Source organism: Hyaena hyaena, unplaced genomic scaffold (genome assembly GCF_003009895.1).
Source record: "Hyaena hyaena isolate Hyena2069 unplaced genomic scaffold, ASM300989v1 scaffold_580, whole genome shotgun sequence".
Taxonomy (NCBI): Eukaryota; Metazoa; Chordata; class Mammalia; order Carnivora; family Hyaenidae; genus Hyaena; species Hyaena hyaena.
Window position 1 is genome coordinate 266,199 of NW_024081213.1, and position 24,095 is coordinate 290,293.

The 24,095-nt window shown below is 36.0% G+C and overlaps 1 protein-coding gene across 2 annotated transcripts in view; it reads right to left on the reverse strand.

The window, feature by feature from the left end:
- SWT1 (SWT1 RNA endoribonuclease homolog) overlaps positions 1-24,095 on the reverse strand; it is a 96,446-nt gene that overhangs the window by 42,451 nt on the left and 29,900 nt on the right. For both annotated transcript variants that reach the window (XM_039256609.1, XM_039256610.1), the window contains exons 10-15: positions 22,658-22,751; positions 16,486-16,631; positions 14,863-15,026; positions 13,465-13,603; positions 8,990-9,138; positions 2,109-2,296 (exon numbers count right to left, since the gene is read on the reverse strand). In XM_039256609.1, coding sequence (XP_039112540.1) covers positions 2,109-2,296; positions 8,990-9,138; positions 13,465-13,603; positions 14,863-15,026; positions 16,486-16,631; positions 22,658-22,751 — 880 coding nt within the window. The remainder of the gene's footprint in view (positions 1-2,108; positions 2,297-8,989; positions 9,139-13,464; positions 13,604-14,862; positions 15,027-16,485; positions 16,632-22,657; positions 22,752-24,095) is intronic.

Genomic DNA, 24,095 nt, shown 5'->3' on the forward strand with positions numbered 1-24,095 from the left:
TTTTCCACATTCATAGAATGATATATGAAAGAGGTGGCCCATTTTGACAAGTCTGCAAAAGGGAAAACTTAGAAAATCCAAAGAAATGCCATTGTTAATAAGTACAGTTTTACCTTTCTAAAAGAAAAAGTATTTTGAAGCATAAAATACACAGGGCCTACCAGACCTTCAAATGAGCATCTCTACATGAAAGGCTCAAGTGTGAATATACTGGAAAATTATACGGTGACTCTGGTACACAATCAGGCATGAGAAGCAATGAAGTAGGCTTTAATAACTATGCACTGATAAAGCAATATAAGCATTTTTCATGTACCGAAATACTACAAAGTAAAGTCTATTATACAGGAATTACCCAGAACTCTAACACACAACACAAATGTATATATATAATAGGTCAACTCCAAGGTAAAAAAGTACTCTATATATATGTGTGTGTGTGTATGTATATATATATGTATATATATATGCATATATATGCACACATATATATATTCATATATATGCGCGCACACACACACACACATATATATATATATATATATTTTTTTTTTTAAGAGAGAGAGGGTGCGAGCAGGGAGCAGGGACAGAGAAAGAGGAAGAAGAGAATTTCAAGCAGGCTCCACACTCAGTGCAGAGCCCGAACATGGGGCTTGATCCCTTGACCCTGGGATCATGACCTGAGCCAGAATCAAGAGTTGGATGCTCAACCAACTGAGCCACCCAGGTGCCTCAGTATTCAAATATTTTCTAAATGAGGAGATGATGAAAATGTCTTAGAAATGGCTTTAATCTATTTTATTTTGAAAGTTATAATCTCTGCCTAGTATATATGGTAACTTTCAGCTAACCATAATCTCTGATTAGCCAAAACATTACAAATAACGTTAAGACTGGACACAACAAATACAATGCCTTTGCTTTATAAGAAAATACAAAATTTTTATTGTTTTCTTTTGCTTCCATGTTAGGTATAGGTATTTCTTTAGTATGACACATTATAAATTAGTTTGAAAGAAATTTCAAATGTAGCCAAGGGCTAAAAATGGGCCCTCAATCTACAGGGTTGTAAACAGAGAATAGATGTTAAAGAAGAGTGCTTCTATTCCTTTGCAGCTAGGACAGATGGTCTTAATCTAAAATAACAGTCACACTGGACCCTTGAACCAAAATCATACCAAACAGCATACAGCATGGCTGGCAAATTATATAATATACATAAAATTGTATAAAGATTATGGGTTTGGGAGAAAGTATGGGAGAGAGTGTTGGCCTACTTTAAAGTCAGTTGCTTTAAATTATTTTTTAAGTTACTCCAGCAGCATTTAAAGAACTATTTGCAAATCATCTCTATCTTTTCATTTTACCAGGGACAGAGTACTTCATGTGTATCAAAGGAATAAAAGCATTTCTCCCTTTAAAAAAAAAAAAAGTTTATTTTATTTTTGAGAGAAAGAGAAAGAGTACACATGTGACTGGGGGAGAGGCAGAGTTGGGGGGACAGAGGCTCTGAAGTGGGCTCTGAGCTGACTTAGCAGCAAGCCCTATGTGGAGCTCGAACTCACAAACCATAGATCATGACATGAGCTGAAGCTGGACAGTCAAGCAACTGAGCCACCCAGGTGCCCCACATTTCTTCCTTTTCAATAAAATTATTTATTTTCCTTATATGAATTTTCCCTAATCCCAAATAACATTTTCTTAGATTATTTTAAATTTTCCTAAGGCTCTGTATCCTAATTTGTTTAGCCAATCTAGGTAGCCTTCGTTGGTTTTGACATACATGTGAAATGCCTCTCATTAAGAGTTTACATCTGAATCACCTGGAGAGATCTTTTTTTTTTTAATACACTATATCAGTATCAGCTCAGTCTTACTGAATCAGAATTTCTAGGAACAGAGCCTAGGCATATATATTTTTTAAACTCTCCAGGTAAGTCTGATTGCATCCCTATTTAAGCATCACTGTTTCTAAGGCACCAATTTGGTAAAAGTCCCTCAATAAGGTAATCTAATATATTCAACTCACAACCCAAACACTAACTGTTGGATGAATGAGAAAAATGATGGAAAACTCTAGAATTCAAAAATTCTTAGAAATTTAGTACCTGTTCTGATATAATGTAGTCCAAACATTCTCTAGGATAGACCAGATTTGTTGATGCCTGTTGGGCTGGGGAAGATGAGAACCTGAGAAAATGGTGACTTCTTGGTTATTAGATTTCATCAGAGAAGTATCTTCTTGCTTCTCACCCACTGTAGTTTCTGAAGGATTTTGCTTAAATTTTGCCTTGACCTGGGGAAGTAAGAATTACATGAATTTCAGCTAGTCCTTCACTAGTAGATGAGAGAAACAGAATGCCAATTGTGCTTACATTGTTCTAGCTTTCCGAGAAGTGCTGACTATTCTTTGTCCTTGACTGTGTACAGAATTTTCCCAGGAAGGCATCAGAGCTAGAAAAAATATTTTCCTTTTCTACTTACATCAAACAATATTTCCAATGTGTTTATTACAATGACATTTCTTTTTTATTTTATTTTCTTAATGTTTATGATTTTTGAGAGACAGCGTGAGAGCAGGGGAGGGGCAGAAAGAGAGGGAGACACAGAATCTGAAGCAGGCTCCAGGCTCTGAGCTGTCAGCACAGAACCTGATGCAGGGCTTGAACCCACTAACCGTGAGATCATGACCTGAGCCAAAGATGGATGCTTAACCGACTGAGCCAACCAGGTGCCCCTGTAGTGACATTTCTTAGCTAACATGCTAATATCAGTTTAAGAATATTGTTTGAACACTTTTACACCTATGATATTATACTGGACTGGATTATAAAAATCAGAATGGAATGTAAACCTTATGCCACTAACGGTTTCTAACTTAGGAAGTGACAGATCCAGAACTACACTCTCAGGCAAAATGGGACATAAGAAACCAGAGACATGAAGACTGGTCAGATGGCTACTAAAATAATCCGGAAGAGGAGTCCTGAGAACTTGAATTAGGTAGGAAAAGGCAGGAGTATAAAAAGAAAATTTTATGCAAGAAATATTTTATTTTCATTTTAGAGAGAGAGAGAGCACTAGCAGGGGAGAGGGGCAGAGGGAGAGAGAAAGAACTTAAGCAGGCTCCATGCTCAGTCTGGAGCCAGATGTGATGTTCGAACCCTGGGATCATGACCTAAGCTGAAATCAAGACTTGGATGCTCGAGTGACTGAACCACCAGGAGCCCCATGCAAGAAACATTTTTAAAGACTTGGCCAGACAGAGCTAGAATATATTAAGCTAAGCAGAATAAGTCAATCAGAGAAAGACAAAAATGTGATTTCACTCATGTGGAATTTAGGAAACAAAACAGATGGGGGGGGGGGCGCCTGGGTGGCTCAGTCGGTTAAGCGTCTGACTTTCGCTCAGGTCATGATCTCGTGGTTCGTGGGTTCGAGCCCCGCGTTGGGCTCTGTGCTGACTGCCAGCTCAGAGCCTGGATCCTGTTTCAGTCTGTGACTCCCTCTCTCTCTGACCCTCCCCTGCTCACACTGTCTCTCTCTCTCTCTCTCAGAAATAAATAAAACATTGTTAAAAAAGAAAAAAAAAAAAGAAAAAAGAAATAAAACAGATGAATATGGGGAAAGGCTGGGGTGGGGTGGGGGTGGAAAGAGGAGAGAAGGAAACAAACCACAAGAGACTCCTAACAATAGAGAACTGAGGCTTGATGGAGGGGAGGTGGGTGGGGAGATGGGCTAGATGGGTGATGAGTATTAAGGAGGGTCCTTGTGATGAGCACTCGGTGTTGTATATAAGTGATGAATCACTGAACTCTACTTCTGAAACCACTATTGCACTGTATGTGAACTAAAATTTAAATAAAAAAAATACTATGGCCTCCAGGGAAGGAGACTGCTGGCTGTCACACCCTAGGCATGCATTCCACTCTTCTAATCTAGAGGGACTCCTGCATCCCCCCACCCCACCTCTTTAGTTCCTCCACCAAACGCAGTCCCTAGAGAAAGGATTGGGAATATGAGAGAAAAGCTCAAAACAAGGCTCTGGGGTATGACAGTCATGGTAATGGCTGTCACCAGTATCAGACGGTAGCTGTTGCTTGGGTACAGGTTAGTCCGAAGGAATGTGGTGCTGGCTCCCACTTAACACCTGTGTCTGCTCTGGTCTCACAGCTTCTAAGATGGCAGTATATTCATGGGTCACCCCTGTGAATCTGGCCACACCTCCGGTGTTGGCAGAGATTAATAGAGTATCAAGGCTTGACTTCCGTTCTAGGAATGGATAGCTTGGGGATATTGGCTCCTGTGTAGGTGGAATGGAGATGGCACTTGTGAAAATTTGCAGTGTTTTAAAGAATTATAAGAGCTGACAATTCTCTTGGCATTCTTGTCCTGAACTTCTCAAATCGGGATAAGTAATGATATGCCAAGGATGAGCAAAGCTATGATTAATATGGACTATTTTCCTGAACAAAACAAAACAAAACAAAAGACTTGGCCAAAGTCTAGATTCAGGGAATGAGGGAGACCCTAAAATTTTTTGGATCTGGATATGTAGAAGAATAATGGCATAAATAATGGAAATAGAAAGATCCATAATGTAGAAATAGATCAACCCCCCTTGATTATATCTCAAATATATCACAGATACATGTGCAGTAAGTGATGAAAATGCTATTTCGGGGGACACCTGGATGGTTCAGTTGGTTAAGTGTCCAACTTCAGCTCAGGTCATGATCTCACAGTTCACAGGTTTCAGTCCCGTGTTGGGTGCTGTGCTGACAGCTTAGAGCCTGGAGCCTGCTTCGGATTCTGTCTCCCTCTCTCTCTGCCCCTCCCCACTTGCACTTGTTGTGTATGTGTGTCTCTCTCAAAAATAAACGTTTAAAAAATGTTTTAAATGCTATTTTAATGTGCCACATTTACTGCAGTTTTAAACAGCATATTAAACTGTGCCTTGCTCATGAGGGACAACACACTGAACATGTCATGTAATGTAAGAGCAGTAAGGCATTTAATATATTTAGCTGTATTTCTGGATTTTATGGCCAACTGCAGTAAAGCCAAGAAGAAGGGCTGGTTACAGAAAAGAGGAGAAACAGACTATAGGTTTGTGTTCAGAATGTTGTCTGTGAAGAATAAAAAGACATTTAGGTAAAGATACCTAGCAGGTAATTGGATATATAAATCTGTAGCTTAAAAGACACAGTTGGGAATTGTTCTCAAGGGAGACAAACCTCTTAAGTAGATGAGATTGTTAGGAGAGAATATAGCAGAGAAGATGGAAAACGGTAAACAAATTGAAGGAGGGAGAGAATTAGCAAAAAGAAAAAGGGAGATCAATAAGATAGGGGAAGAGTCAGATGTATTCAATAGCAATAAAAGCCAAAAGAGATAAGTTTCACGAAAGAAAGGGTGGACAACATCAAGTGCTGAAGAAAGGCTGAGAAACTAGAAAGAGTGTGAAAGAGCGAGAAAAGGGTGGATTTGATCATTAGGAAGCAAATGATAACCTAATTCACTTAATAGAGTGTGGAGGTAAAATTCTACTTGTGAAGGATTAAGGAAGAAGTGAGTGAAGAAGTGGAAACAATGGTTATAGATTGCTCTTTAAGAAGTCTGGTAGCTGATGGAAGGAGGTACTACAGTAAATAGCATGGCCAATGAAAAGTATTTAAGAATATAGATCTTAAGCATATTTTATTTTTTATGTTAGAGTGCACACACATGTGCATATACACACACATGCACGCGCACACACACTTATGAGCAGGGCAGGGACAGAAAGAGAGGGCTAGAGAGAACCCCAGACAGCACTGAGAGTGGAGTCCTACAGGGAGTGCTGGATCATGACTGTGAGATCATGACCTGAGCTGAAATCAAGAGACAGATACCGTACAGAGTGAGTCACCCAGGTGCCCCTGAGCATATTCTAGATATTTATAAATTATGATACTGAGCAGAGTATAAGAACTATACTACTGATTCAAATAATTTTTTTAAAAAATCACCTTGGGGGAGGGGTGCCTGGGTGGCTCAGTTGGTTAAGCATCCAACTACTCATTTGGCCTCAGGTCATGAGCTCACGGTTTGTGGGTTTGGGCTCCATGCTGACAGAGTAGTGCCTGCTTGGGATTCTCTCTCCCTCTCTCTCTCTCTCCCCATCCTGAGCTCACCTGAAGTGGGGTATGAACTCACCCAAAGCTTGTGCTCACCCGATGTGGGACTCATACTCACCAATTGTGAGATCATGACCTGAGCAGAAGTCAGATGCTGAATGACTGAGCCACCATATATCATATATCTATTTTTTTTTTTTAATGTTTATTTGAGAGAGAGTGGAGGAAGGGGCAGAGAGAGGGAGAGACAGAATCCCAAGCAGGCTCTGGCATTGTCAGCACAGAGCCTGATGCCAGGCTTGATCTCATGAACCTTGAGATCATGACCTGGGCCAAAATCAAGAGTTGGGCGCCTAACTGACTGAGCCACCCAGGAGCCCCTGTATCTATTATTTCAAAGATTTTATTTTTTTAAATAATCTGTCTACCCACTGTGGGGCTTGAGTTTACAAGCCTGAGATCAAGAGTTGCATGCTACCCTGACTGAGTCAGCCTGAAGCCCCAGAACTCTGTGTCTATTAGCTCATTGAATCATCACAACTACCCTATCAAACAGATACTATGATTATCCATATAACTGAGACACAGAAAGGGTAAGTAACTCATGCAAGGTCACATAGCTGGTAAGGCTTGTAAACAGATTTGACCTACAGCAATCTGACTCTGAATTAGGTTATGATCTCTCTCCAACAGTAAAAGTAAATGTTACCTTTTTCTATCTTTGGGTACAGGAAGACAAAAAGAAAAAGTTTTTCTTTCTGTTTTTGCCTATTTACATGAATCATAAACTTAATACATATACATGAATGGAAAGACATTATTTTGTTCTGAGATACATTTTTTTTTTAAATCACCACATGTTGCCTCTCTTCCTCAGTTCTCAAAGAGTCATGTATGCAACTATGTAGATAGATTACTTTACTAAACATCTACGTAACACTCACTCCGTGCAAGGCATTAGGTGCTTTACAAGTATTAATTTATATTTAATTCTCATGACAGTTCTGAGGCACAGATTATTATTATACTCATTTTACAAAAGAAGAAATTAAGTCTCAGAGAGGTTAAATAACCAGAGGCTAAAAACACAACTAGCCAGGATGGGGATCCTGAGGCATGGAGGTCTAAAGTTTAAGAAGACTGACTTTCAGTATTCTAACAACCTGGTAGAGCAGGCCTTATTTTTATTTATTTATTTATTTATTTTTTTTTGGTGTTTGGAAGCTTATAAAAGAATACTGTAGGGGTGCCGGGCTGGCTCACTCAGAAGAGGGTGTGATGCTTTATCTCTGGGTCATGAGTTCGAGCCCCATGTTGGGTGAGGAAATTACTTAAATAAATAAACTTAATAAAAAGAAAAAAATGTATATATCCTTTTCCTGTTCCATCCCATGTATATAAAAATCTGGAAAATGATCATTTTGGTTAACTCTCCATTTTGTTTTCTTACAAGACTTTTCAGAAGCAAACAAATGAATATTCCCCTTTTCCTGATTTTCTACACTTGGTAAATAAAGTTTGGGGGGATTTTTTAATTCTTAAAAATTTTATTATTATTATTATTATTTTACAGTTACTATATTCAGATACCCTATCCCTGGAGGTAATCTATTTGTTGCTCAAGTTACTGCGACAGGACTAAGTATTTAGGTCATATACCAAACAAATCTAATGCATTCTACAAAACAACTCCTACTGAAAGTGTGTTCTATTTTCAATATTTAATTTTGTTTTAAAGTAATCTCTACCTCCAATGTGGGGCTTGAGCTCATGACCCCAAGATCAAGAGTTGCATACTCCACTGGTAAGCCCGCCAGGCACCCCTAAAGTAAATTTTAAAAGCCCAAGCAAAATCACAAAGTTCCTGGCTGACTCAGACAATGAACTGTTTCTAACATGAAAATAAAGGAGCAACGCTTCAGAGCTCTAATCGTGGAAACAACACAGGTTGTTTCCAGCAATCACATTAATGCCAGGTGGTAAGGGAAAAGCACTAATGAGGATATAGATTCTTCACTAGTGGCCTTCATGAATCTCTTGCTAATGTAACAACAGCAAAATCAGGACCCAGGAATAAATAATTCAATATTTTTAAATACTCTGGGCAACATTTGGTAGGCATGCCATTATCTGATAAACAGCACTAAATTTTAAAACCACATTTTCATGGTAATTCCCATCTCTAGGTTTCCAATTGATGAAAGGAACTTAAAACTTGACATTATTATTAGCTCAATCAATCCTATTTTTTTTTTATTCTCAAAATCTTAATTCAAAGTCTGATAAGCCTGTGAGTTTCCTGAAGGTTCCATCTTGTTCACTATGTTTGTTTCACTAAAGATGGGGTTTAGGGCTCGGTTGTGTGATGGGAAGGGATAATATATTTTTCCCTATACAATTCCAGTACAGAGCGAGCTCAAGCCGCAATCCCCTAAATTCCCAGGTCCATTATTTCCTACTAATAGTTCTCAAAGTCACATTTGCCATGGAAAAATACAATTACCAATGTTTTGGTCATCTTAATCCAAAAGATCATTTCACTCCTTAAATCAATTCTTTCCATAGGAATTATCACATAGTTCTTATTCGCTTATTAAAAAGATACTTCTTTTACTTCATGAGATACTCTCTTAAGCAAGTATGTTACTTCCTTACTGATGATGTATAAAACACATCCATTCCTAAGAGGATGTGTTTTATAACTTGTAATAAGAATTGCTTACTTTCTCCTTAATTCACTTCAGATTTACTTAATGCCCTTTGTGTGTTACAATAGGTTATAATTAAAATACCCTTTATCTCTGTTATCTGCTAATACGTTTTTAGAACGCATGTGATTAGCTCTAAATGGCATTCCAAAGGTAACTTACCTCTGCAAATGTCTGGAGTAGTTTGTTGACTTGAGCAAAGGCCTGTGGAAGAATACCATCGTAATTTGACCTTGTACTGAAAGCATGTAACAAACTTTTAGAATCTTGAAGGAGAAACTTCACTGTTGTAAAATCCACTGCCTTGTTAGCTGGTAACAGAAATTAAGAAGGAAAACATATGCAAGAATGAGTATACAATATAAAAATTTCTTTGGAAAGCCAATCTAATGTTAATTATGAAACTTAAGTAAGGTATACATTTACACGTACACCGTACTCCTAATTTATTTCTCGTGTGTAAGAAGCACTAGAATTAAACTTAGCTAAAGACAAAGTTCTTGGAGTTGATCCAGGTATTCTGTATTCAGATTCTAGGAGGTTTCCTCACCATGGTAAACTTTAAAGTGAAAGAACATTATACTTTTCAGAAAAGAGAAAGAATTGCCAACAAGTTCAACTACAGATTTTCAAAACTAAGGCTGTTTCGTGTACAGATTGCTAGGAAGGCATCCGAAGAGTCACATTTTGGGGGTAAGCATGTAAGTTAAATGCAGTCCCTATCATAACCAACTCAGTTAATCAAGCAGCAATTTAACTTCAAATTCCATTACATCAAATGTAATACTAGATTTCTTGAAAATACTGTTTTCTCTCTTTGCACAACACAACTTAAGGAAAAATACAAATAATCTGAGTAACAGCTGTAGGCAAGAGAAGTCAGAATTTTTTTTCCTTATAAATTAGCAAAGAGAGTTAATCTACAAGAAATAATTTAAACTGTAACAATTTTCTCTCAACTAAAATTACTTACATTAAGTTCTTGGAGGTGGTGACAATAATTTCAAACATTTTAAAAGTTATGAGCATTGAAGTTAAGCAAATTTCTAAGGTCATTCAAGTCCAGAACAGAAAAAACTCTTTCCATTAGAAATGGAAATATAATTAGAAATTATAATTAGAAATTATAGAGTGCTAATATATACTTTTCAAAGGCATTTAAAATAACCATGCTACAATGTGTTTGTTTTGTTTCCTTTTAATGTTCTCTTTTTCAGAGAAACTTGAGACACCAGCATCTTTTATAATCTGAAATACCAGCATGGGTTTTCACTGGTACTGTTGACTTTAAAAAAGTAAAAAGTTCCTCTGTATCACTTATGCAAGTATTTTCTTAGAGTGGTGCTTGGGTGGCTCAGTCAGTTAAGCATCTGACTCTTGATTTTGGCTCAGGTCGTGATCTCATGGTTCACGGGATTGAGCCGTGTATGAGGGGGCTCCTTGTTAACAGCATGGAGCCTGCTTGAGATTCTCTTCCTGTCCCTCTCTGCCTCTCCCCTACTCACACACACGCCTGCTCACTATCACTCTAAATAAATAAACACACATTTAAGGGGCGCCTGGGTGGCTCAGTTGGTTAAGCATCTGACTTCAGCTCATGTCATGATCTCACAGTTCATGGGTTTGGGCCCCATGATGGGGTCTGTGCTGACAGCTCAGAACTTGGAGCCTGATTCAGATTCTGTGTCTCCCTCTCTCTCTGCCCCTCCCCTGCTCACACTCTGTCTGTCTCTCAAACATAAACATTAAGAAAAATTAAAAAAAAAAAAACTTTAAAAAAATAAATAAAATAAACATTCAAATAAAAATTAATTAAAAAACAAAAACAAGTATTTGCTTGGAAATTACTGACATATCAAATGAAAATTTAAAGTAGATTTTTATAATTAATTATATAATATTCAGAAATTCTAATCGAATGTGATGGCTACAGCCAGGCTTCTGGCTTCCCCTTTATCAAATAAAACAAACAGAAGTAATTTCCTTACAAAACACTTAGTTATTTTTAAAGTCAATGACTAGTTTAAATTCCTGTGGGAAAAGACAGATAAGAAATGCTACACAAAGGACAGAATGTAGATTTGATAAACCTAGTAAATCTCCTGAGAAGAAACTGAGCACAATTTCTTTTAAGGGTGTTTCTCCAATGCAATCAATGTTCAGTTAGTCTTATAGCCTTGAATTAATCATTTGATTTCTGTCTCACAAAAAGTTTTTACTAAGATTATGTGCTGAAGAGAAAGAACAATGATACATTCAGTACCTAGACACAACATAAAAAGAAATCTACATGGTTGAAATACTTTAATGCTTATATAAGGTCAATAATCATTTCACCTAAATATGGATAACAAAATCGAAAAAAAAAGTAGTTATTTTCCACACAATTTTCTATGAATTGATCTAAGGTACATTCTTTGGGATTACTGAAGTTAAACACATGCATAATTTAACCACTGAGTATACTATTAAAAGACAGTAAACATAATAATAAACTGTGATTTTTATAGTTCTATTTTATATTCTTCACAAGCCAGCACACGTGGGGCATCAGATTCTTCCAGACCAAAGATCAATAAATTATGCACAATGATTCCAAAAAAGACTTTTTAGCAAAAGGAACAGGCACCGTCTCTCCATTCTGTATTATCACTACCTCTAAGCAGTGTGCAAATAGACAAACACTGCCCACCCCTGGAAACATAGAAAAATAGCAACTAAATACGCCATTCTTTAATCTTATTCAAGATCATACATGACTGATGGAACTAAATTATGCTTCTACCTGGGATATGAAACACGTTTCTATATATTTTACAGAAACTGCTTTAAAGACATGTCCAAGGAGTCGTTCCCTGTCTCTTCTCTTATGTAACAATAAAGCCTATAAATACCTCCTATAGTTAAAGATAATGCCTAGAAAATCTCTTTATTTTAAAAATTGGTAACTTCTAGGGGTGCCTGACTGGCTCAGTCAGTCAAGCGTCTGGCCCTCGATTTCAGCTCAGGTAGTGATCTCAGTGTTATGATCTTAGGGTTCGTGACTTCAAGCCCCACACCGGGCTATGTGCTGACGGCATGGAGCCTGCTTGGGATTCTCTCTTTCTCTCCTCTCTCTCTCTCTGCTTCTCCCATGCTATCTGTCTCAAAATAAAGATTTTTAACAACTTGGTAACTTTTAAAAGTCATAAGGCATTGAATCAGTTACTTTAAATCACCTGAAGTAATTTCCAAATATACAAAACATTTTCCAAAAGTTTACATTTCAAGAGAAAGAGAGAGAGACATGGCATACCTCCCACGGAATATATTTGTTTGTGTTCTGTTTTAGCTTAGTGTTAAATCAAGTTTTACAGTAATGGTTTGCATATTTTTTATGATGAAATGATCTTATTCTTCACTACCTGGCTCTTGTGCCTTTAAACTTAGCTTAGGGGCGCCTGGGTGGCTCAGTTGGTTAAGTGTCCTACTTCAGCTCAGGACATGATCTCATGGTTCGTGGGTTCGAGCCCCATGTCAGGTTCTGTGCTGACAGCTATCTCAGAGCCTAGAGACTGTTTCAGATTCTGTGTCTCCCTCTCTCTGACCCTCCCCTGCTCCCGCTGTCTTTCTTTCTCTCTCTCTCTCTCTCTCTCTCTCTCAGAAATAAAGAAAACATTAAAAAAAATTAAACCCTCGAGTACTCAGGCTGTTATTTAATGGCCCTTTAAACGCACAGTTATTTTTCAAAAGCAGACAGGATATTACTAATACAGGAAAATAATAAACTGAACAGATCATGTTAGGAATTCAAAAAACATCAAGAACTGAACATCCTAATAATTGTTATGCATATTTTGATTTTTAAAGGTATAGCAAGAAAAATCTAGTAGTTTGACTTTGGAAAAATCACTTACCTCTCAGGGGTGGTTTACCTGATTATAAAACATGGGCTCTTGTAACATTTGATCAATACTCTTCCCATCTTTTTTTCCTTAGCAGAGAAACTTTTTTTCAAAGCCTACATGGAATCTCTACATACAAACTAAAGATGGGGTTGAGGGCCAAAGGCCCGCCAACTTTCCAGGCTCCCAATCAACCTTTCTGTCTCCAATCTGTGGCAGCTCCGGAGGCATTTCAAGAAAGTTCTGTGCAACATGGTTTAAAAACCACCAACTAAGTGTTTGACTTTAGTCTCTTCTGGTTCTAGAGCTCACTATATACCAAAGACAAACATTTCCTATTTCCTAAACCATATAGTTTAGATAGATACTTTGATATACTATTTCTAAAATTAGTACATGGAATGTGTCAAAGTTGCGTGTGAAACAGAGAGAAATGGGAAAAAAAAGTCTAAATTCTATTTTCATACCTGAATAAACTAAAATATGGTTTTAAAAGTTTTCAAACATTATAAAAAAATTAAATATTCGTTATATCCAGGAATATCAACGGTGGTGATACCATTAATGGTCTTAAGCTCTGTGAACTTCATCCATTCACACAGGTTTCACAAGTTCCCTTTAGCAATTAGAAGTGTAAATGATTAAAAAAATAACTGACCAATTTCTTATTAATTCATCTTCACATTCCATGGAATATACCTGCTAGTCTGACTTTAACACAACACTGCTGAAGACAAAATAAAAAATTCATACCTTTACAGAGATTTTCATATAGGCTCTCAATGGTGAAAAGCACATTCTTCTCCATAACTAATCCAAATACAGCCAACCAATGTTTCCTAAAGCACTTTAATAAATGAATTAGAGTCCATGGTGGTTTCAAGTACAGCATCTAAAAAGTATTTTAAAAAATTACTACCTACTAATTTATTTATTATTCTTATTATTAAAATGTAACTAGAATTATTTTAAAATATCTATATATATTTCTGGGCAAAGTAGAGTTTTTTTTTAAAACTAAAAGATGTTTTATTAAAAGCCAATCATGATCTTAAAATTCTATTTCCATTGTAAATTGTTTCTGTAAAATTCAGATGAGTATTAATTCTTAGAGTTTCAGAAACTATATGTGCAAAACAAAAGCACTGTTTTAATCAGAAGAAGCATAGTTTTAATCAGGAAAGCCAGTCAATTTACTTTCCAACACAGTCAATTCTGGGAGGAAATCAATCTAGTTATTTCACAGAGCTGCAGGAAAATCTATATAGAAAAAAGATGGCAACTACCACTGATACTTGCTACACTCTTGCAAAGATGTGTTTATAAAGGAGATTCATCATTTAGTACTACAAGATGTCAGTACATCCTTTTTTGAATTATTCATATGCAATGACTTTCCTAGACTCTATTATAAAATATCTGATTTAAGTCAACTGTCCTAGAATCTTCTGATCACCTCTCCTAGAATCATTCCTCATCATCTTGGCTCAACACTTGATTATATAATCAAGCAGCAAAAACATCATATTGGCAAGTTATTAGAATCTCACTGAATATCTGGAATAGATACAATCTATAGCTGAGGGGGACTGTTTCTCCTAGCCATAAATGTGAACAGCAAACACACATTAACTAAACTAAAAGGGCCACTATTGCCAAATGCAGTATTTTACTAATTGCAAAACAGATATGAATCTAGAAAATCCAAAATATCTTGTTGATATGATCATACTTATGCTTTGATTCTCACACTTATATGACATAAGCCAAAATACACACTTCTTTTTCTGAATACACGTTGCTATGGGGATTCCCTATACTAAACATTTTAACTCAAATAAACCAAATATGTGAGAAGTTTTTCTGAGTTCAGTTTAAGCTCCATGGGGGCAATGTGTCTGACACACCATAGATACATAATAAATAGTTGCTCACTGAAAAAACATTAAATGATAAAATATAGTTCCTAATCTATAGGAGCTGTCCACCATTTAGTTTTCAAGGAGTTATTTCAGAGACTATATGAAAAAATATACTGGGATATAGATCATTACAATGAAGCCTACACATATACAAGTCCTATGAAGATAAGATCATATATCTTTAGCAACGAAAAAGAAACTGTCAACTAAGAGGGTTGAAAATAATCACCTCCATCCAGAGGTTTCCAAAAGCAATTTTCATTTCTGTTTCTAATATTGAAGATAAAGCTGTTCCAAGAGATTTTTCAAGATCAGATATGATGCTTTCAAGTAGGATGGGTAGTTGAGAAAGCGCAGATTCTCCCTCGTAGCTCTCTTCTACTGGTGCTGCTTCTTAAAACACAGAGTCATGGGCTTTATTTAACACAGTAGCAGTAAATATTTTATTGTTTTAAAATTAGCATTTGACCATAAATAATAAACACTGTTTATACATAATTAGAACTTAAATTTCCTGGAAACCACATAAATTCTTAACTTTTCAAACGGTATTCAGAAACATGTAACTATGTATAAACATATCACATTAACAAATGCTTTATCTTTTTGACAAAAGGTAACTAAATATTTTTACTAGAATAAGAATTTAAGAAATGTGTGAGATTTTAATCACAATTCAATTGTATTTTTTTAAAAAAGGAAAAATTAAAAGAACGTTTTGCATGTATTTACAATAGAAAATGAAGAATTATGGATCCAAGTGTCTTTTCTTCCAAAAATAGTATATTCTTCCAATTGCTGCTCACATCAGTAAATTGTTTTGAAAGGACCAGTGTCTCTGGTTTAACTACCTTTAAGCCCTTCCCTTTTAAAGTAAGTTGTTATTATTTGCATTGATATCATTTCAGCAACATTATTATTTTGATACCTGAAGACAACTGCAATTTCTTTATGGCAAAACTCAAAACATTATGTGGCTTATCTCTACAAATACTAAGGATTTAAAGTGATAGCAATACAAAGGGCAAACTGAAAGCACGTTACCCCTGAAAAAATAGAAACTAAAATATCCTGTTACTCCTTCTAAATGTCATTTTGAATATTATGACAAAAGAAATTTTAGTACCAAAGAGGTCAGTGAGTAGCATGGATATGTGTCAATTTTTATACAATTACACATATAAAGTCCATATTATATTAAAGATTTCAACAATTATTTTCCCTACAGAGGGAGAAGGTAGAATGTATTTTTAAATTATGTCCAATTTAATACAACATTCCATCAAATATCAAGCTATAGAACAGATTATTCTGGTAAAAAAAAAAAAAGATAAAACAATGGTACTGCCTTTAATATTCTTAAGTATTAGTTTAAGATTAAAAATTAAAATATTACTAAAATCTTTCAAGGTTCTCCTATTACCAAGTTTTTGTTGTATTACTAGAAAGTTATAAATAGGAAGCAAATATTAAAAAGAAACTAAAAATTTCTCTCCACCTCAAATGAGTATTTCCTGTAGTTACTACTAACGTAAAACGTACAGTCTGCAAGGTATAAAATAGTCTATACACAGTGATTATAAACATGTAAAAATGTATGTAAGTGGATATGTATGGACAAAAATTCAAATTAATTTGTAAAAGTGTATGCAGAAGGCAATAACGTTAACTGTGTTTTCTTCTGGATTACCATTAGAATTTTCATTTATTTCTACCACATACATGCTGGCAAATAATTCAAACAATGTTATTTTAAGTGTACAAGATGGAAATTTACTATTAATTCCAATTGTTATCAATGTCAGTACATAAATGAAGATATATTTCTAATTAGCTGTAGTAAGAATACTACCTGCTTTCAGTTGTTGTTTAGATATACAGGGTTGATGACATACATCTGTGTTCAGAGATAAGTTTAATAAATCCGCACTCAATTCTTCTTTACTGAGTGACTTCACACCACTTATTAGGCCTTTGTTTCTTAAATTTCTATCATCCCTAAGGTTGGGGTTAGGAGGAAAAATATTTTTTTTATAAGATAAATCACATGGTAACTCAAAACACATGGGATCTAATCAAAGAGTGGAGATTTTCAACATGTATATTAACAAAGGATAACAATTTTTTTAAACAATGTTAAGGAGTTAACATACAGTAGAGTATGCTTTTGAGACTAATAATTATTATATATTGAGTATTTCCCTGATACCAGGGACTGTTGTAAGCACTATATATCTCTATAGCTATACGTCTATAGCTAGATATAGATATACGTATATATGTTCATAATCCAGTTAATTCTCACAATAAACCTCTTATGTAGGAGAGGTACTATTTGTATCCCCCTTTCACAAATGAGAAACTGAGGTGTAAAGAGGTTAAGTAATTTGCCCAAAATTGTGGGAGCTGGATTTGAACATAAGAATATGATCATCCAAAAAGAAACAGAGAGAGAGCCATAGTAAGAGAAATAATATCCATATGGCAAGAAATTACAAATTTACTCAGAGTGAACATGAGACAAATGGTGAGAATTTGCTATTTGCTGAAAGAAGAAAGTATGATTAGAGTACAGTGCATGAGTGTTGGGCTCTGGGCTAACAGTGCAGATAGGAGTCTGCTTGGGGTTCTTGGTCTCCCTCGCTTTCTGCCCCTCCCCCACTTTCTCTCTCAAAAATGAACATAAAAAAATAAAAATAAATGAAGAAATAAAGAAATTATGAGATAAACAAAACAAAAAAAATCACTGCCAGTAAGCATGCATATGTCAAAGAAATTTGTTTAGGTAGAAGGAATGATATCAGAGCCTTGAATCTATAAAAATAATGAAGAGGCAAAAAATGGAATGCAAGGTTAAAATACTCACTTTTTCTCTAATGATGTAAATGATGGAAGCAAAAATAGTAACAAAACATTATGTGTTTATCATTTCTGTAAAAGTAAATATAACAATGACAGTACAAAAAATGGGAGAAACTGGAAACACTCTGCTATAAGATCCAGACACTGAACATGAAGCAATATAATATTTTCTGAAGGTAGATTTTGATCAAGTATGTAAACTTCAGATGCTAGGGCAAATATTAAAAAGTTTTTTTCAAAAAGGTATAAATAAATCAATAATGGAGATAAGATGGTACCATTAAAAAAATACACAATTAACCCAAGAAAAGAAAGAAAAAGGAAAAAAAAAAAACAGATGAAATAGAAAATAATTAGCAAAAAGGTAGATTTTGATCCGACCAATTAAATGTGAATGGTATAAACTTATCAATTCACAGACAGAAATTCTCAAAATGGACAAAAAATAAAGTACCAACTAAATACTATACACAAAATACTTTAATATAAAAACACAGATTAAAAATAAATGGGTGGGAAAAGATATACCATATAAATACGGACCAAAACAAAACTGGGATGGTATAGTAATACTAAACAAAGGAGAGACTTCAGGAAAAGAGACACTATACAGTGAGAAAGGGTCCTTTCTCCAAGAAGACAATCCTAAATTGTATGCATCTTCCTACAAAGCTTCATAATACATGAAGCAAAATAAATAAAACAGAAAGGAGAATTAAACAAACCCATAATTATAGTTAGATTTCAAATACTCCTCTCTCAATAATCACAGAATAATCAGACTATCAGTAAGGTTACAGAAAACCTGAACAATAATACCAACCAACTTGACCTAACTGAATTTATAGAATACTTCACCCACAAGAGGATACAAACTCTTTTAAAGTACATATAAAACATTCACCAAGGTAGACCATATTTTTGGGAATAAAACCAACAAATTTAAAAGAATAGAAATCATATAAATTAATGTTCTCAAGCCAAAGTGGAATTAAAGTACAAATCAATAACAAGAAGATTAGAAAATGTGCAAATATTTGGCATTAAACAGCAAACATCTAATTGTCAAAGGTAAGCTATATTGAATTGAATGAAAAAAAACAGAACATCAAATTTGTGGGATACAGTTGAAGCAGTGCTTACAGGGAAATTTATAGGTGTCTCAAATAAAGGATCTCTCTCAGCTTCCACGTTAAGAAACTAGAAAAAGGGGAGGCTGGCATTCATAAATATTAATATACTTATGTAAATGTAATGCACTAGGACATACTATGTATGTCGTACATACTTTGTACAGTTGTATGTCGTACAACTTTGGCTCAGGTCATGATCTCATAGTCCATGAGTTTGAGCCTTGCAACTGGCTCTGTGCTGACAGGTCAGAGCCTGGAGCCTGATTCATATTCTGTGTCTCCCTCTCTCTCTGCCCCTCCCCTGCTTGCACTCTTTCTCTCTCAAAAATTAAAAAAAAACAAAAAACAAAATTAAAAAGAAACTAGAAAAAGAGCACAAAGGGGCATAAGAGTACTTTCTGGGGTGACAGAAGTGTTCTATCTATCAAGAGGGATGACAATGGATGTTTATCCATTGTCAACATTGTATAGTTAAGGTTTGTGCATTTCAATATCACATATTTTCCCTCAAAACACAAAAAACTGTATAAAACTACTCATGGGGGGACAGGGAGTGAATGGAGATATAATTGACGAATGGCAGAGTTTTGATGATTGTAGCTGAATACTTAAGAGTTTATTAACTCTTCACTTTGACTATTCTGAAATTCTCCATAATGAAACTATTTTTTAATTTTAAATACTATTATTACTTTTCGTTTTTTTAAAAAAATTTTTATGTCTTTATTTTGAGAGACAGAGACAGAGAGTGAGTGGGGGAGGGGCAGAGAGTGAGGGAGACACAGGATCTGAAGCAGGCTCCAGGCTCTAAGCTGTCAGCATAGAGCCCGACGTGGGGCTCGAACCCATGGACTGTGAGATCATGACCTGAGAGGAAGTCAGACACTTAACTGACTGAGCCACCCAGGCGCTCCACTCTTATTACTTTTTGAAGAAAAAATGAAAGAGAGCAAGTATGGAAGTAGTGAGCATAATTAGTCTCAGAGTCAGAAAGGCAGTGGAAAAATAACCTAGTTGACACAGGATAGTGACAAGGGAGATGAAGAAAAGATCACACAGGACCCCTTACTTGACTGAATTATGACAGAGAGGCAAGTATCAAAAATGACTCCTGGGTTTCTGGCTTTAGCAAATGGGTGGAAGGTGGCACTTTAAAAAAATTAAAAAAAAATTTTTTAATGTTTTATTTATTTCTGAAAGAGAGAGAGACAGCGTGAGCAGGGGAGGGTCAGAGAGAGAGAGGGAGACACAGAATCTGAAACAGGCTCCAGGCTCTGAGCTGGCAGTCAGCACAGAGCCCGACGTGGGGCTCGAACCCATGAACCGCGAGATCATGACCTGAGCCGAAGTCGGATGCTCAACCAACTGAGCCACCCAGGAGCCCCTAAAATTTTTTAAAATATTAATTAATTAATTTATTTATTTATTTATTTATTCTGAGAAAGAGAGATCAAGGGAGGGAGAGAGAAAATCCCAAGCAGGCTCTGAGTTATCAGCACGGCAGAGCCTGATGTGGGACTCGATCCCATGAACCACGAGATGATGACCTGAGCCGAAATCAAGGGTCAGATGCTTAACCAACTGAGCCACTCAGGCGCACTGTTTCTTTTGTTTTGTTTTGTTTTGTTTTTAAAGTAGGCTTCACATCCAATGCAGAGCCCCACGCAGGACCTGAACTCATGACTCTGAGATCAGAACCTGAGCTGAGATCAACAGTCGGACACTTGGCTGACTGAGTCACCCAGGAGTCCCAAAGGTGGCACTTTTTATTCAGATGGATAGTAGTTCAGGAGGAAAGATCAAGAGTTCATTTCTGCAGATGGCAGGTCCCAGACGTTTACAAGACATCCAAGTAGAGATAGCAAATAAGGATGAATATACTAGTCTAGAATTTAGAAGAAAGATACGCATAGAGATATGAACTAAGCGTTGTTGGCCCATACTCCAGATTGTAAGTGTAACGTGATGTACTTAAGATAAGGTATAGTAGCAGGGTTCTCCTAGCTCTACCATTATCAGTATATTCATCATCACTATCATCCATTTAAGTAAAATAAATGTATCCTCACAATAAGCTGGTGAGACTTACTCAGTAGGCATGATTACAGTCCTTTAAAGGAAAGAAAACAAAACAAAACAAAACTAACCCCAAAATAGGCTCACCTGGAACATGGCAGTGCTAGAATTAAAAGTACAGTCTGACTAAAATATTTGTTTCATTAAGAAATGTTACCTTTGTTAATCCTGAAACAGACTGAAAAAAATAATGGAGAACTGAGAGTCTCACCAATTTAAATTTCATTCTGAAGTTGAACTAAGGAAGCAACAATTACATAACAATTATGTCTCACATATAGCTTATCTCATTCATTTCAAAAATGATTAACATATTATCTATTTCAGTCTTCCACAAACTCTATGATATATTATGCCCTAGATCAAAAATAACTTGAAATTCCTAGAGACAGAAATCTTTAATATTTCTTTTAACCCTGAAAAGAATCACATCATCTTTGAAGACAGTTAAAATGAGAAACTGTTTTTACATTTTAACGAAATTTTATTTTAATTCCACTATGGCTAACATACAGTGTTATATTAGTTTCAGGTGTATTGAATAGTAAGTGAACAGTTACATACATTTAAAATGATAACTGACCAAGCCCCCTTATAAGAAAAACCTTATGTCTATTCATTTCTATCATCACTGCATTTCATAGGGAATTTAAGCATGATTGTGAAAGTGTAAAAAACTCCATTTTTCAGTGAATAAAATTCAGACTAAAATTGCAGTTCAAAATTCCCCTTCTCAGTTCCTTCAGAGCCTTTTGTCATACACAGCAAATACAATTTTGTTTAACATTATGTTAGTTTTACCTTAGAACTAAGTTATGAATAGAGGAAAGGAAGGAGGAGACGGGGAGGAGGGGAAGAAGGGAGGAGGAAGGAGAGAGGAAGAAGGGGAGAAGGGAGACAGGAAGGAGGGGGAGGAGGAAAAAACTCCTACTGAGATCATTTTATGTACTGGGTACTACTCTACATCCTTTATGTATGCATTATTTTTTTTTAATGTTTTATTTATTTCTGAGAGAGAGAGAGAGAGAGACAGCGCGAGCAGGGGAGGGTCAGAGAGAGAGGGAGACACAGGATCTGAAACAGGCTCCAGGCTCTGAGCTAGCCGTCAGCACAGAGCCTGACGCGGGGCTCGAACCCACGAACCATGAGATCATGACCTGAGCCGAAGTCGGACGCTTAACCGACTGAGCCACCCAGGCGCCCCTATGTATGCACGATTAAGGACTCACAATAACTCCATGAGGCAGATACTAGTATCCCCGCTGCATTTTACATGTGAGGAAACTAACTTAAGCAACTTTCCCAGGTCACAAAGCTGGTAAGTGGGAGATCTGGGATTCCAGCCTTCACTCCATTAACAGACATCAGGGGTATAGCTACGACATAAACTGCCTCTTCCCCACAAATTAATTAATTTATTAAATAACCTTCTTGCCTCATGACCAAAAATTTGTCAGACTTTTATTTCCGAACTATTTTATGGGAGGATAAAATTGGCTGTCCCCAGCTTTTACAAAAGGTTTCTGAATGTCCTATAAATAAAACCAACATAAGATTTTGTAATTTTCTATAGCTTACACATTATGAGGATGTGTTATAAAATTGAATATGCTTACTGGCAGATTTAGAAAATGATGTATGTTTTCGATCCTTAGCATGGTGGGTACATTATGACTTTTAAAAACTCTTTGCTATAAGTTGCTATTTTTAAAAAAAGAGGGGTGCCTGGGTGGCTCAGTCAGTTAAAGCATCTGATTCTTGAGTTCGGCTCAGGTCATGATCTCATGGTTTGTGAGATGAAGCCCCACAACAGGCTCTGTGCTCAGAGTGTGGAGCCTGTTTGGGATTCTCTCTCTGCCACTCCCCTGCTCACACTTTCTCTCTCTCTCAAAAATAAATATTTTTTGAAAATTAAAAAATTTAAAGAAAGAGTAAAATGACCATGAAACTCACGTGCACAGAATAACAACAGAAGAAGGGAAGAACTCCTGGTACTGAAGACAGCATTTTAATACTCGATCATCATTGTTCTCATCACTCAGTCCATCTGCGAATTTAGCAAAAGCAACAGTCAAAAAGCACACTAAAAATCAAGGCGGCCCAGGCTGTATTTACAAATCAAAAACATCTAAGAAAGAAAACTTCTTAAATAAAAAGAGAAAAATCAGATACGACAAAAACAATGCCTTAAAAATTCTGGATCTAGAATTCAGGTAGCATTTAACTGCATATTTAATAAAGTATGTAGTTTACTACGAAACCAGAATAGGATATGCCTATTAATAAACACAAAGGGAAGTGATCAGTGAGTTAAATGCCATACTAGAAACCTAAAGCTATGAATTTTAGGCTCTCAGTTCAGTCACGTGGAGATTATAAATAAAGTAGATGATTACATCATTCTCGAAATTATCTCTACTTAAGAGGTCTGTAAGATAATAAACAATGGTTCTACCAGCAACAGAATGGAAGCAAACGGTGTGTTTGCTTTTCCTTAATCTCTAAGCAATTAACACTTAGAGACATATAGGAAAAGGCAATACAGGCCGCAGGCGGAAAACACAAAAAGTAATTTCTACCAAGTGTTAATTAGTGGCTGACAGAATGTCCGCTGGCATTCTGGAAGCCCTAAAGCATGATTTAAAATCTGGCTTTTGTGAAAATAATATAATGTATAAAAACGGGCCCAAAGACTGTTTTTCTTAAGTCCTTACACTGCTTGCCTCAAAACTCTCTACGTTGCTTCATAAGATTTCAGTGTCACATGCTTTGGAGCCTAGACACAAACACCAATTTAAGCTCTTGGTGAGTCTCTTACACACTACAATTGACTGCATCCTAGACAATGAGGCCCAGCTTTGTTCCCAGACTGTAATCTTTCTTCCCCCTCAACTTTCAGCCTACATTACTTGGTCTTGTAAACATTCAAACTAGAAAACGCATTCAATCAAGTAACACATTTTATATAAGGTTGAATTTGTTCCCAGGCCCCTGTGCTAAGGAACTGGATATGCAAACTCCTAAGGAGTTGACAATCTCATAATGAGGTCTAGACAGAATTGAACTCACCTCAGAGCGTAAGCCTGAGGGAGAAAACACACCTAAAATTGCAAGAATATTCATGAAATATTTATTCAACAAATATTTTTGAGCACCTGCTCAGGTACTGTTGAAAACTGAACAAAATGAAAACTTGGGAAACAGACCAATCTGAGTTTGAATCCCTGCTTTCCACTTACTAGATATGTAATCTTGGGCAAATTGCTTAACCAGGAAAAGGTAATAAAATTTATACGAAGCAGTTGGCCCAATAAATGCAATAGCAAGTACTTTTTAAGTAATATATACTTATTACTTAAAACTCAGCTTACATGGCACAACAGCAATGACC